This window comes from Corythoichthys intestinalis, chromosome 17, assembly GCF_030265065.1.
Source record: "Corythoichthys intestinalis isolate RoL2023-P3 chromosome 17, ASM3026506v1, whole genome shotgun sequence".
Lineage (NCBI taxonomy): Eukaryota > Metazoa > Chordata > Actinopteri > Syngnathiformes > Syngnathidae > Corythoichthys > Corythoichthys intestinalis.
This window is the reverse complement of record NC_080411.1, coordinates 39,289,967-39,303,054: the sequence shown is the minus strand read 5'-3', so window position 1 is coordinate 39,303,054 and position 13,088 is coordinate 39,289,967. Positions and strand designations below refer to the sequence as shown.

The 13,088-nt window shown below is 39.0% G+C and overlaps 1 protein-coding gene across 1 annotated transcript in view; it reads left to right on the top strand.

The window, feature by feature from the left end:
* The window catches only part of LOC130905910 (cilia- and flagella-associated protein 44-like), a 74,701-nt gene that overhangs the window by 43,771 nt on the left and 17,842 nt on the right, over positions 1–13,088 (top strand). Inside the window, exons 18-26 of the mRNA XM_057819692.1 lie at positions 74–129; positions 230–392; positions 2,899–3,029; positions 3,121–3,317; positions 6,493–6,631; positions 6,724–6,901; positions 10,686–10,927; positions 11,017–11,230; positions 11,302–11,505. Of these exons, the coding sequence (XP_057675675.1) occupies positions 74–129; positions 230–392; positions 2,899–3,029; positions 3,121–3,317; positions 6,493–6,631; positions 6,724–6,901; positions 10,686–10,927; positions 11,017–11,230; positions 11,302–11,505 (1,524 nt within the window). The remainder of the gene's footprint in view (positions 1–73; positions 130–229; positions 393–2,898; positions 3,030–3,120; positions 3,318–6,492; positions 6,632–6,723; positions 6,902–10,685; positions 10,928–11,016; positions 11,231–11,301; positions 11,506–13,088) is intronic.

Genomic DNA, 13,088 nt, shown 5'->3' with positions numbered 1-13,088 from the left:
TGGAAGAAGATTTTTACTATTTATTCTGTTTAATATAAATACATAAATAAGGTGGCATCATATTTTCTAACAGGCGGGATTGGAGAATGAGGCGTTAGCTAAAGACATTGATGACCCATCAGCATACAGGTTGGGTTGACTAAATATTTGTAGATTTTTACAGTCATGTACCTGCCCCTTGGTAATTACTTTATTTCTTATTTTTGTGTGTATTTATGGAATAATCCAGCATAGAGACAGCCAAACAGAAGCTGGAGAAAGACCTCCAGCGTAAAGAAGCTGACAGGAAGATATTAGCCAAACGAAAAGAACTTGCAGCGCTCCAAAATGAGTTTAAGATACTGTTGGATGACAACCAGAACCTTCCAAAACACATTCAACTAACTCCTATGGTATACACACGCAAACACACATGCAACAATCGAAGCAAATCATTATTTTTCACACTTATATTGATTATTGTATAACTATTTAAATTGATAAAACAGACATGGACGTGCAGCCGATGTAGATTGAGGTAAATAAAATCATACTATTTTGATACTTTCTACTACCAATAAAATACCGCAGTTTTCGAGCAACAAGGCGCACCTGAATATAAGCCACTAAATTTGACATGAATACGGCATTTGTTCATAGATAAGCTGTACCAGACTATGAACCACAGCTGTCACACACTGTATTATTTACACCAAAAAATATTTAACCGATAACACTTTGACAGTGGCGTCATAATGATGTCATAATTATGACATGACACTGTCATGAGAATTAATGAATACTTATGACAGAGGCCATTTAGTGTCATCTGGCAAATTATCTCACTTTTGAATGGATGTAAAAGATTCGAGCTGGACTTAAAGGGAGTTGGTGACAAAATTTGCCGGATGACACTTAATGACATCTGTCATAAGCATTCATTAAAGCCTATGACAGTGTTATTTCATAATTATTATGGTCTTATGAGAGTCATATGACATCGCTGTCAAATAAAGTGTTCCCTATAAACACAAATACAGTGGTATGAAAAAGTATTTGAACCTTTTGGAATTTCTCAAATTTCTGCATAAAATCACCAACAAATGTGGTCTGATCTTTGTCAAAATAACACAGATGAAAAAAACAGTGTCTGTTTTAACTAAAAGTACCCAAACATTCATAGGCGTTCATATTTCAATAAGGATAGTATGCGAACAATGACAGAAAGCGTAAAAATAAGTAAGTGAAACATCACATTTAATCTTTGGCAGCAATAACTTCAACCAGACGCTTCAGTCTCGCATACGATCAGGACTAATCTTGGCCCATTCTGTTCTACAAAACTGCTGTGGTTCTGTCAGATGTCGGATGTCTGGCATTAATTACTGTCTTTAGGTCATGCCACAGCATTTCAATGGGGTTCAAGTCTGGACTTTGACTTGGCTACTCCAGAACCTGTGTTTTGTTCTTCTGAAACCATTCTGAGGTTGATTTACTTCTGTGTTTTGGATCATTGTCTTGTTGCAGAATCCGTCCTCTTTTTAGCTTCAACTGTCTGTTAGACGGCCTCAGGTTTTCCTGCAAAACATCCCGATAAACTTTTGAGTTCATTCTTCCATTAATAATTGCAAGTTGTCCAGGTCCCAAGGTAGCTAAACAGCCCCAAATCACGATGCTCCCTCCACCATGCTTCACGGTGGGGATGAGGTGTTGAGTTTTACATATAGTTAATGTGTGCACAGAGATATTAGACTGTGCCAGTGATTTCTGTAAGTCTTTAGCAGACACACTAGGGTTCCTTTTTACCTCTCTGAGTATTCTGCGCTGAACTCTTGGCGTCATCTTTGGTGGACGGCCACTCCTTGGGAGAGAAGCAACAGTGCCAAACTCTCTCCATTTGTAGACAACTTCTCTGACTATCGATTGGTGAATATCCAGACTTTTAGAGATGTTTTTTGTATCCTTTCCCAGTTTTATACAAATCAACAATCCTTGATCGCAGGTCTTCAGACAGCTCTTTTGACTGAGCCATGATGCACATCAGACAATGCTTCTTATCAAGACATTTCTTGCTAGGTTTGTGTTTTATAGTGAGCAGGTTAGCTTTAAACCACTCATCAGTGTTTGGACACACACCTGACTTAAATTGTTTGGTAAAAATTGGTTTCAATTGCTCTTTAAGTCTCCTTAGGCAGAGGGTTCACTTATTATTTTTCCCCCTTCTGTCATTGTTTGCATGCTCTCCTCGTTAAAATATGAAAACCTATGAATGTTCGGGTCGTTTTAGTTAAAGCAGACACTGTATTTTCATCTGTGTGATTTTGACAAAGATCAGATCACATTTGATGGTTATTTTATGCAGAAATGTGAGAAATTCCAAAAGCTTTAGATACTTTTTCATACCACTGTAAATCAACATATAAGCCGCACTGGACTATAAACTGCAGGATTAAAAATGTGGGGGAAAAGTAGCAGGTTTATATTTAAACAATTGCGGTACGTATTGTTCACTCCTTCAATAAACGTTTGTGTTTTTGAATGTGTTAACTTGGCTTTTCATAACCAGGACACAATCAAGTGCACAATCAGCAATGAGGACTAATTAAATAGCACGATTATCATGTAGAGGGAGGCCCTCTAAACATCACCGCTCATATATGTCATGGCAGAGCATGTACAAACAGAACCCAGCCTGAAAACTCTCCGATAGACATACAATTTTCGGATTTTTATTTAGTTTGGGAAAGGGAAAATATTACCCTGTGCATTTCCATTTGGATTCATCCTGTTTATTGCGACTGAGGCATTTTTATTATATTTATATTCAGTTTGGGCTTCTAACTCGCGTCTTATTGGAATATTAGGCTCCATGTAAACCAGGCCAATGAGCCAATTAAGATCTTGCACCTTTATAAGTAGGAACTGCTGCTTGACCAACGTTTCGAAGAGCAAGCTGAGAAAGAGAGAACACGACGATTAGACGAAGTCCAATACCAGATGAGCTGGAGAGAGGAGCATTCCCATTTGTCACTCAAAAAGCTGAAAGACTGGTACTGAACTGAGTAATTACTTAAAAAGCATGCTAACCAATCACTTCTGATAAATCATACAGTTCTATTTTTTCATGTTTATTGCTTTCAGGTTTATTGGCTCTGAAGAGTCTAACATTATCACTGTGTTCGCCATCCACACTGACCACAGCGTCTCCACCTACCATATTTCAAGTCTTTCTTCAACCCGAGAGGACCAGGCCAGTTTTAGCAAGTCTGATGAAACAACACTGGTCGAACGCCATAAAAGCAGACCTGACTCTGAAAAAGACAGTAGCGAAACAGATGGTGAGAATTTTTTGTACAGTGATCCCTCGCTACTTCGCGCTTCAAACTTCGGGCCCTCAGTCCATCGCGGATACAGATGAGCTGCCCCGAGCCGAATGCGTAGTCTCACTCTCCCTCCCTCCCTCTCTCTGTCTGCTCTTTGTTCGTCAGAGAGTGAACTGGTGTTGCTTATTAAAATAAACAATGATTGACAGACGGTTAAGCTTTGATCTTGCCAGAGACTTGACCTTCAAAGTGCCGCATGCGTCAATCATCATTTAACTTGATAAACAGTTGCTGTGGCAACTCATTGTGTGTAAGTGAGCAGCTAGCGGATTTGAGCGAACTCACTCAATGAAGCATTTAATATGTACAAGCATTTTTTTAAAAAACTTTTTTGAACTGGATTGGGCGTCAACTTTTTTCATGTTAAGAAATAATTCTGTGAGACAGTAACATTTTAAAAACTTATCATAATTATTACATTCAAAGTAGGGTTGGGAATCTCTGGCATGAAGCCAATTTGATATGTATCTAGATCAGTGTTGTTAATCTTACTGAAAAAAAGTAATTAATTATAGTTACAAATTACTTCTCCCAAAAAGTAATTGCGTTAGTAACTCAATTACCTGAATGTAAGAGTAATTAGTTACTTGGCAAAGTAATTGGTGATAATTACTTTTTTTTTTTTTTCCAAAAACAAAAAAAAACAACATAAAAAACAAAAACAAAAAAAACATTGGCCACACTATGTGATTTTTTTTGAGAAGGTTATTGGTACAATTGGCCCGAGCCCAATTCTTTACCCTAATTTATCCTTTACCCTGAATCAACTGTTAAAAGTTGTTAAAATTTCTCCCATTATTGCATTAGTTCCCTTCTCTCTACTTTCGACATATGAAAGTTTTAAAATTGTTTCATCATTTAAAGATAGATTCAAGTCAAGATTTTGCCGATTTAGAAGTATTTTAGATAAAAAGTTACTTAGGTTCGCTAGGAAGGTTCTCTACAACAGAGCCGTCCTAAAAAGTCTACTGCTTTAAGATGGCGGCTGTCTACTTACTCATTTAGTGCCATGTCTGTCATTTTGCATCTAGTTATATCTATGTACAGTACATGCGATATCTACCATGTCTACCATATCTACCATAACATACGGGCGTAGTTTGTAGGCTATCGGCTACAACATGTATTATTGGAGCTACCTAGCATCGCGTTTGCTCGGCGTCACAACTTACTTGCCTCCTCCCTACTCCTGCTCTGCTCTGTCGTCTCGGTGAGTCCGTCTCCCTCAGACTTTTCGACCAATATAGTAACGTATAGTAACGCATGCCTTTCCGTCCTCAGTAACGGTAACGGCGTTGCCAAGATGAGAAAAGTAATTAATTAGATTACCCACTACTGAAAAAAATAACGCCGTTAGTAACGCCGTTATATTGTAACGCCGTTATTAACAACACTGATCTAGATACACAGGTTACGATTCGATTAAAAAGCAATACATTTTTATGGCCGAGCGATTTGATACGATTCGATACAGAGTGAAAACAATACGATCGTAAACATTTGTTGTGTGTGTTCGTACAGTATTTTAAACATATAAAAAAGACCACATTTCTAATAGCAAAATTAAACAACAAAATTTCTTACCAATGTTATGTTTTATTTTTTTATGAAAAAAAAATTAAGGTCTACTATATGACCGTCATTTTGTTGGATGGGATTGATAATAAAACTCCAGTGTCAGACAATAAGTGCAGTAATTCAGTTACTGTATTTCCTGGTGTTTTGAAAACAAGAGGTAAGTAATTTAAGTGCAAACTTTCAACGTAAACATCTTACAAACAAAAAATATTATATGCAGCAGCTCTAGAAAAAAAGAATTAAACCTGCAATGTTATTATAAATAAATAATAAATTATGCTTTACCACTGATATAATTGGGGGAATAAAAATATGGCATTTTAGACAGACAGGTCAATAATCATTACTTTAACCTTATACACAACAAAGTCTTTCACTTATGCCTGTGTTTCCACATTTTTTACTCATCATCACTGTCCATATCTTTTTTTGAAGGGCAGATTTTTTCTTGAGGAAGATCAACTAATCCACATGTTCATGTTTAAGTAGACTGCGTTTCGTGGAAAAAAAAAATCTCCAGAGGGTCATGCTGCCCTTTCCACCATTGTAGTGGGTTATTTTTCAGGGTTAAAAACTCACGATCTCTGCACCGCTCCACACTTCACACTAGCTCTGTCCCATGCGAACAGATCTGGCTGCCTTCCTCACTTCAAATTCCGACTTTTGTTTTCCTGGGTGCATTGAAAATCAATTGCTGGACGTCGCTGGCGTCGGTGATCAAACTGTCCATTGTTTTAGCATGTTGCTTTTTTGCCACTACTAGTTTTTTTTTGGGCTGTGAAGAAAATGCTACAGAGCGTGCGTTACAGTGGTTTTGTTAGCTCTCGCATTGTTATGACACGCCCGTGACAATCGGGTAATGACGGCAACTAGTAGCGGTTCTGCCGAAATGCATGGGAAGTTGAGGCAACCACAACCGTGAGTTGTGCTTGTCCATATTATATCATGCGTGCGGTCTCAATCTAAGTGCGCTGTGTAGTGAATGACACAAGCGCAGCATGTGAAGTAAAAGCTAAATTATTATCCCATTAAGCAATGCAGTGAACGAGGCATTAGAAGCCGATTCTTGTGCTCGCGATAGCCGAATTCTATCTCTACTATTGGTTCATTGAATATTTAATGGCTAATTACTGTCGAATGGTAACTTTACTATCGATACAGCTGTATCTCTCACCTGTAAAACCGGATATCCGGTCGTATCGGTTTATCGTTCTCAAGCTTAATTTAAAGTGCTTGAAACCAAGTTTTTTTAAATTATACTTTAAGGAAAAAGGTGAAAAACGTGTCTTTAATGTGTCTTTTTCCACTGATAAATCTGAATAAATACATTGAACACATACAAAAAAATCAAAAAAAAAAAAAAAAAAAAAAAGGTTTTTTTTGGTTCAATGTATTTATTATTCTTTATTTTTTGGGGAGGGGGGCGCTTCTTCACGGTTTTTCAATTATCGTGGCAGGTTCTGGTCCCCATTAACCGCGAAAAATGAGGGATCACTGTATTTCACTTCAAATGCCATTAATACACATTGTGTTGCTGATGTGTGCTAAATAGAGGAAGAATCTCCTCCCCCGGTGACTCGTCCACCAGTGCAGGCAGTAGATCGGCACATTGAAAGGCTCCAAAAAGCTGCAGAGAAAGCCGAGCAAGCACGAGCCAAGATTGCAAAGAGAAAGCAAGAATGGGATCAACTGTGAGTCTGGCATCAAAAACCTCAACCTTCAAGAACTTTTAATGCTTTAAGATCATGCTCCTGTATCAAAGGTTTTCTTATTCATGTCTCAGTTATGCAGAGAAGCCACATAAGGACTGTGAGGATCCACAAGATGTCCAGGCCATATCTGAGGCCAAAGAGAACATCGGGGACTTGAAACTCAAAACAGATAAAAACTTCACTGTACCAAAACACCTCAGAATGAGTGGCGCCAAAAAGAAAGTTGAGATGATCAACCTGGAGAACAATGTAAATCATACACACATACATAGCAGGGGTTGACAATATAAATGGCCTGGTGGCCCGGACGTACTTTAAAAACCAACACGGCCACCAGAATGCTCCAACCACTGGACCGGTGGGGCCAGTAAAAATAATGTGTCGATTAAAAAGAAAAAATCTTATTTCACATTAATTCCCAGTGGTTTTGTATTTTCATGATGTTATGCTATCCCGATCAATGACAACCTTATAGTCTATGCTGCTGCCATTTGTCTCCATGGGGCGTAAACACAGCTCGTTTGCTCGCTCGCTCCCGCGTGAACAAACTGATTACTGCTACTGATTGATTGTCAGTACATCAGTACCCACCTAACGTTATACTACAAGACGACATGTTTCTGAAACCCCCAACACCCGGCCAAGCACCGGGGTTAAAAGATCACTCAAGAAAGACAAAGTCATTGGAGGAGTTAAGGGAAAGCAAAATTCAATATGAAAAGAAAAGAGAAAATTTCAGCCCCAGTGGCGAGACCGCTGGAAATGGCTCGGACAAAAAAAACGAGGTTTACTGTGATGTGTGCAGATCAATGCCCACATATACAGACAAGTAAGTTAGAGAAAAGTTAACGAGTGTGAAACCCATGTTATGAACATAAAGTAATAATTCATCTGCATAACTACAGAGAAAATAATATCGTCATAACGACGGTCTAGCTTGAAAATCATTAGCCATAATTGCCATCTCTTTAACTTCTAAATTCTTGCCATGACAACCAAGTCAGGTGAGACTTGCAGACAGCGGTAAGGGGAAGACAGGAAAGCTTTACCCAGGCACGGGGCTTTCCCGCGGGCCCGCCTCCCCCTGGAGCTCCCAAGAATAAATGTTGGCTATACTGGAGTGACCTCTCATGGACAACAAACATAACAGTTATCACAAAGACGGCTCAACAGGGTCTGCACATCCTGTGAGTCCTCAGGAAGAACAAGCTGGATAGGAAGCTGCTACTGGCCTTCTACCACTCATCCATTGAGAGCCTGCTAACATACTGTATTTCCACCTGGTACGGGAGAGGCTTCAGAGGACAGTCAAGGCAGCACAGAGGATCATTGGCTGTCCGCGCCCCTCCCTGATGGGCATCTACTCCTCCCGGTGCCTCAGCAGAGCTCTAAACATCCTCAGCTCACATCCAGGTTTCCAGCTGTTTGAACTGCTCCCCTCTGGGAGAAGCTATAGGTGTTTAGAAGCAAGAACAGACAGACAGAGGAACAGTTTCTTTGCTAAAGCCATCCCAACCCTGAACTGCCATATGTAACACCACATCACCCAATGTCCAATATTCATTTACATGCAATATTCTATGTGCAATACTTACTCACGTGCAATATTCAATGCCTTCACTGTCAAGCTGCTGCTACTTCACTGTTATACACACATTCTATGTGCGATACTTACGTGCATTTAATGTGCAATTCAATGCCTTCACTGTCAAACTGCTGCTACTTCACTTCGATTATTTGCACTGCCTGAGCATAGGACTATTTCATACACTTTTTATATTTACTGTATATTTATTTTGATTTTATACTTTTACACTTGCAAGTCACTTTTAAGATGTTAACTAATCCTGTACTGTAAAGGGAGATGCTCCACAATTTCATTGTACAACTGTATAATGACAATAAAGGGCTATTCTATTCTATTCTATTCTATTCTATTCTATTCTATTCTATTCTATTCTGGATGTGATTATGGAATTGGAATATGATTATTTGCACTAGATTCATGTTTTTGCACCTTTTTGCTACACTTTTCGTTATATCTACCTAAAAAATAGTTATTCATGATATTCAACTAAATTGTTCTTTTTCGTGATTATTGGGATCAATAACGGACACATTGACCTGGGCCAGTGGTTTTGATAGTGGGTCCAGTGAACTTCAAAATTTCCCTTATTGTCTACCCCTGCATGTTTGGGGTGAAAGGACACATAAAATTTAACTTTTTGGGGGGTTTGAAAATTTTGTGTCAGGGTTTGATCAAAAAACAAAGATTTTTATGGCCTATAAACTAATGTTTTTGATGTGCCATACTTCCAGGTTACGTTCATGTTTTGTCTAGTGCTTTAATTTACTTCCAAGGTGTTCATTAGTGTTCTGCAACAGCCCCCCCTGCGCTTTCCTTTCTTTAATTACTTACAGTTGTGCAAAACTGTTAAACCCAAGGGTGAAAATAGGCATGTGCCGATTACCAGTTTCAAGATATAACGTGGTAAGAAAACTTAAAGGTTTCAAAACCGCAAAAAAATTCTGTCACACCGTCCCTAAGGTATAAGCTGATTTTTATGTCACTAAAATGCATGGAGAACTCCCTCACTCAACCCTTCCCCACCGGTTGTTGCTCAGTGTCAGTGAGTCAGCTGTGCTACACAATGGCTGTACCCCATCGAAGAAAACGAAATCACTGGTATGGGAATACTTCGGATACTGAAAAGTTACAGACAGCCGCGGGTTAGAGGAGGGCCAACCGACATGTAAAACATGTTTGCGGAGGGTGGCTGCCGAGGAGGCAATACCTCCAATATGATTTTGCGTTATACAAAATTAAGGGTTAGTAAACACTGTCATGAACGTTTCCCACCAGGGAAAGGGTTTAGTGTGTCTTGCGCTGGTAAAACATGTTTTTTTTTTCCTCTGGCAAGTGTCTACATTGAGAGAGAGTGTGTGTATAATGTAAACGATACGAGTCATACACATGTGCTATTTAAGGAATATCAATTATTTTTGTTGTGATGGCACCTAAAGGACTGCATTTATTTTAATTTTATTTAGAATAGTTCAGTTTTTTGTTATTGTTTGAAATTTACTTAACATTATGCTTATGTTCCAATTTTGTCATGTTTTGGAAAATAAAAATCCTGTTTAGTTCTCACACTGGCACTTGCCTACGTGAAAGTGATATAAAATTTGGGGGTGGAACGGTGCTTTGATTCCGAAAACATGATAGCAACTGTCTAACCTCCATGTTAAAAAAAAAATTTTTTTTAAAATGCCAGGCTGCCACACACGCATCTCCAAGGAGAAAATAATCCCCTAACAACAGGTTTACAGTAAATAGACAAGTGTTAACAACAAGCTTAATAAAGTGCTCGTGTAGCGTCATCCGTTTCCACTGATATTTATTATTTATTCCACGGAGTTCTCCTAGCATGTGTATCGGAGTCAGTTGTCCATTCAATTGGCTGACATATGATCACCATGGATAGTTAGCTCTGATTGGTTCAAATTCACATTTTTCTGGGACAACAAAAAAAGGAAAAAACGAACACACTTGTTGAATGTAACGTATTCGCATTTCGTTGTTCATGCACTGTACACTTTTTCAGCATGTTGTTCTCTATTGTATTTTTATATTAAATTACCTTTTAAGATGGCATATCTGTTCTATGTGTTGGATTTTATCAAGTAAATTTCCCCCAAAAATGCGACTTATACTCCGGTGCGACTTATGTATGTTTTTTTTCTCTTCGTTGGGCATTTTATGGCTGGTGCAACTTATACTCAGGTGCGACTTGTAGTCCAAAAAATACGGTATGCGATAAATAACCTGTTCATCTTTGATGTGTTACAAAAATATTTGTATATTAATATATTAATAATATAGTATATTAAATAGTAATGTATTTGTCAGTCTGTTCTTTTTATAGAATTCCTCAATTTTTAGTCTTTTTTTATCCAAATTATTGTTACAGTTTAATTATCGTAAATTACAGTCATAGGAGGTTTTTCCAACTCATTGTATCCTTCCCTTCAGATACGTGAAAAGCAGACAGAGATGAACAAAGAAATTGTGGCCTTGCGAGATGCCAAACTTCTTCTTTTATCAACATTGGGGACTCAGACTAAGCTGCTCCAGAGGATCCAGAGTCGTTTGCCTTCACAGCTCCACTGCCAACCACCCCCTCTGCCCACTATACGAATTGAAGAAGTACCAGAGAAGAGCCTGCAGTGCAGCCGAACCCTCCTAGAGAGATACAGGGATCTGACAGAGAAAAGGTGCTGGAGAAACATGTCAATGGTTTGATTAGCTGACTTTTGAGTGATAAATACAGTTTAAGATAAATATATTTAATGACTGTAAACAGGTTGAAGGATGGGGAGCTGGAGGATCAGGAGAGTAGAATGAGTGTGGTGGATGAGCTGGAAAAGGAGCTTAAAGGAGTGGAGGAAGTGGACAATATAGAATATATGTCTACAGAGGAGACCGCTGGAAATGAAACCCAAGAACTGAGTGAGGAGGAGTTTGACAATATGGATCAGGACATGTTGTCAGACATGCAGGACTTTCTACTTGAGCAGGTCTATTCAGGTTTTAAATGAAATCACTATACTGAATATCAGCAGTTAAACATAAATGTATTATTTACTAGATGACCAGTTCGTTGGCTCAATTCGATAAGGAGCACCTAATGTGCCTTCAGAAGGTCCAGATGTTGGACTGGATGCTAAAACTTGCCAATCTGCGTCAACTGACTCTTTATCAGGAGCTGCTGCTCCTCAAAGAGGTGGACAAGAGTGAAAAGATTCTGCAGGACAAACTTGACAAACGTCTAAAAGAGGAAGATCAGCTGATGGTAGGAAACCATATTCAAATGCCGGATAATTTTATTTTGAGCTGCAGGCCATGCCTGTCGTGTTAAATCCAGACTTCACAATTTTTTTCTTCAGGGTTTATGCATATCAATAAAAAGCATTAAAAGTCAAAATTGGTGTCGGTGCATTGATTAAAATTGATTTAGTCAAAATGAGGCTTTAAAAAGCATTAAACCAAATGTTCAAAGCATTAAAAAATTATGGAAACGTTACAGTAAAAGTACAAACATAATTGCTTTTAGAATCAGGGCTGTCAACAGACTTGCAGGGGCCCGGGGATAGGAGACCCATTATAAGGGGCCCCCCACCCCTGCCACCGGCTTGTCACGACAACATATGCAGTACTTTTAACGCTTTGCAAGCAATGACAGTGTAAATTTTCAAACTATTTAATTTGAGATGGACAGTTAAATTTAACAGACCGTAATGTGATGTGACACAATTTAAACAAACATTTTCCATCTATTATCCCATGTAGGCTGCAACACAATACAACTGAGAGTGCTATGCCTGCCTGCTAAGCAACAAAACAGTATAACTAAACATCCTGTGCCTGCTCCCTCCACATCCCTGGGGTTATCAAGCCCTCAAACAGTGATGCGCCTAATTTTTTGACAGCAAAGTCATTTATAACATCAGAGAAATCCAGTTTTTGAGTAAGCTCACACTCAGTGGAGAGCATGGCTAGGTTGTTAAGAGCTGCCCTATGATATGGTGGAGCGTAGGTAGTTTTTTTATTATTTTCATTTTATTGAAGGCTCGCTCTCCTCCAGCTACAGTCACTGGCAATGAGAAGAAAATGCGTGGCAGTGTGCGCGTGTCTAACAGTGTGCTTCGTATTAGCGTTTGCTATAATACACAGTGGGTTGCAAACCCAAGATAAATCCAGCCGCTCAACACGTGCAGCATGTCCTGTCATACCGCAACTCAATAAGCTACAAGCGGCCGGTGACAGACTCGAATCAGGCTTTGGTCACGGTGATCACGAATGTAAACGTTCCGTGTTAGCGGCTGTTGTTCACTTACCGACATCACCGTCCACAGCCAACTCTAGCCCTAATTCTTTGGCTTCTTGTCCCCCTTTTAAAACTTCATCATTTTTTCTCGTTCACCTCTATGATCTTCATCTCTTTTTCTTTTCTTTTCTGCGCACCCGATTTATGACGACTCGCCATGTTTAGAGTATATAGCAATGATAGACTAATTTCCCGCTTCAGGGCACGTACGTAGTGTAGCCTTGAGGGCGCCAGAGCGGGGTCAAAGCATTCTCTGCTAAGACACATGGGCGATGGGGGCGTTACAAAAAAAAAGGAAAAAATATATATTTGAAATATTTAATATGTTAAACTTTTTAAGTATATATCGAGTAGAACATAATATTTAATCAGACAATGATTGATATAAAAAAGAAATATATGAATGTAAAGTAAAACAAATAAAGTGTCATTCAGGAGCCCCTATGGTCCTGAGGCCCGGGACAACATACACGGTCCCCCCCCCCCAACCCTCCCCTACCGGTTGTTGCTCAGTGTCAGTGAGTCAGCTACACTCCACGATGGCTGGA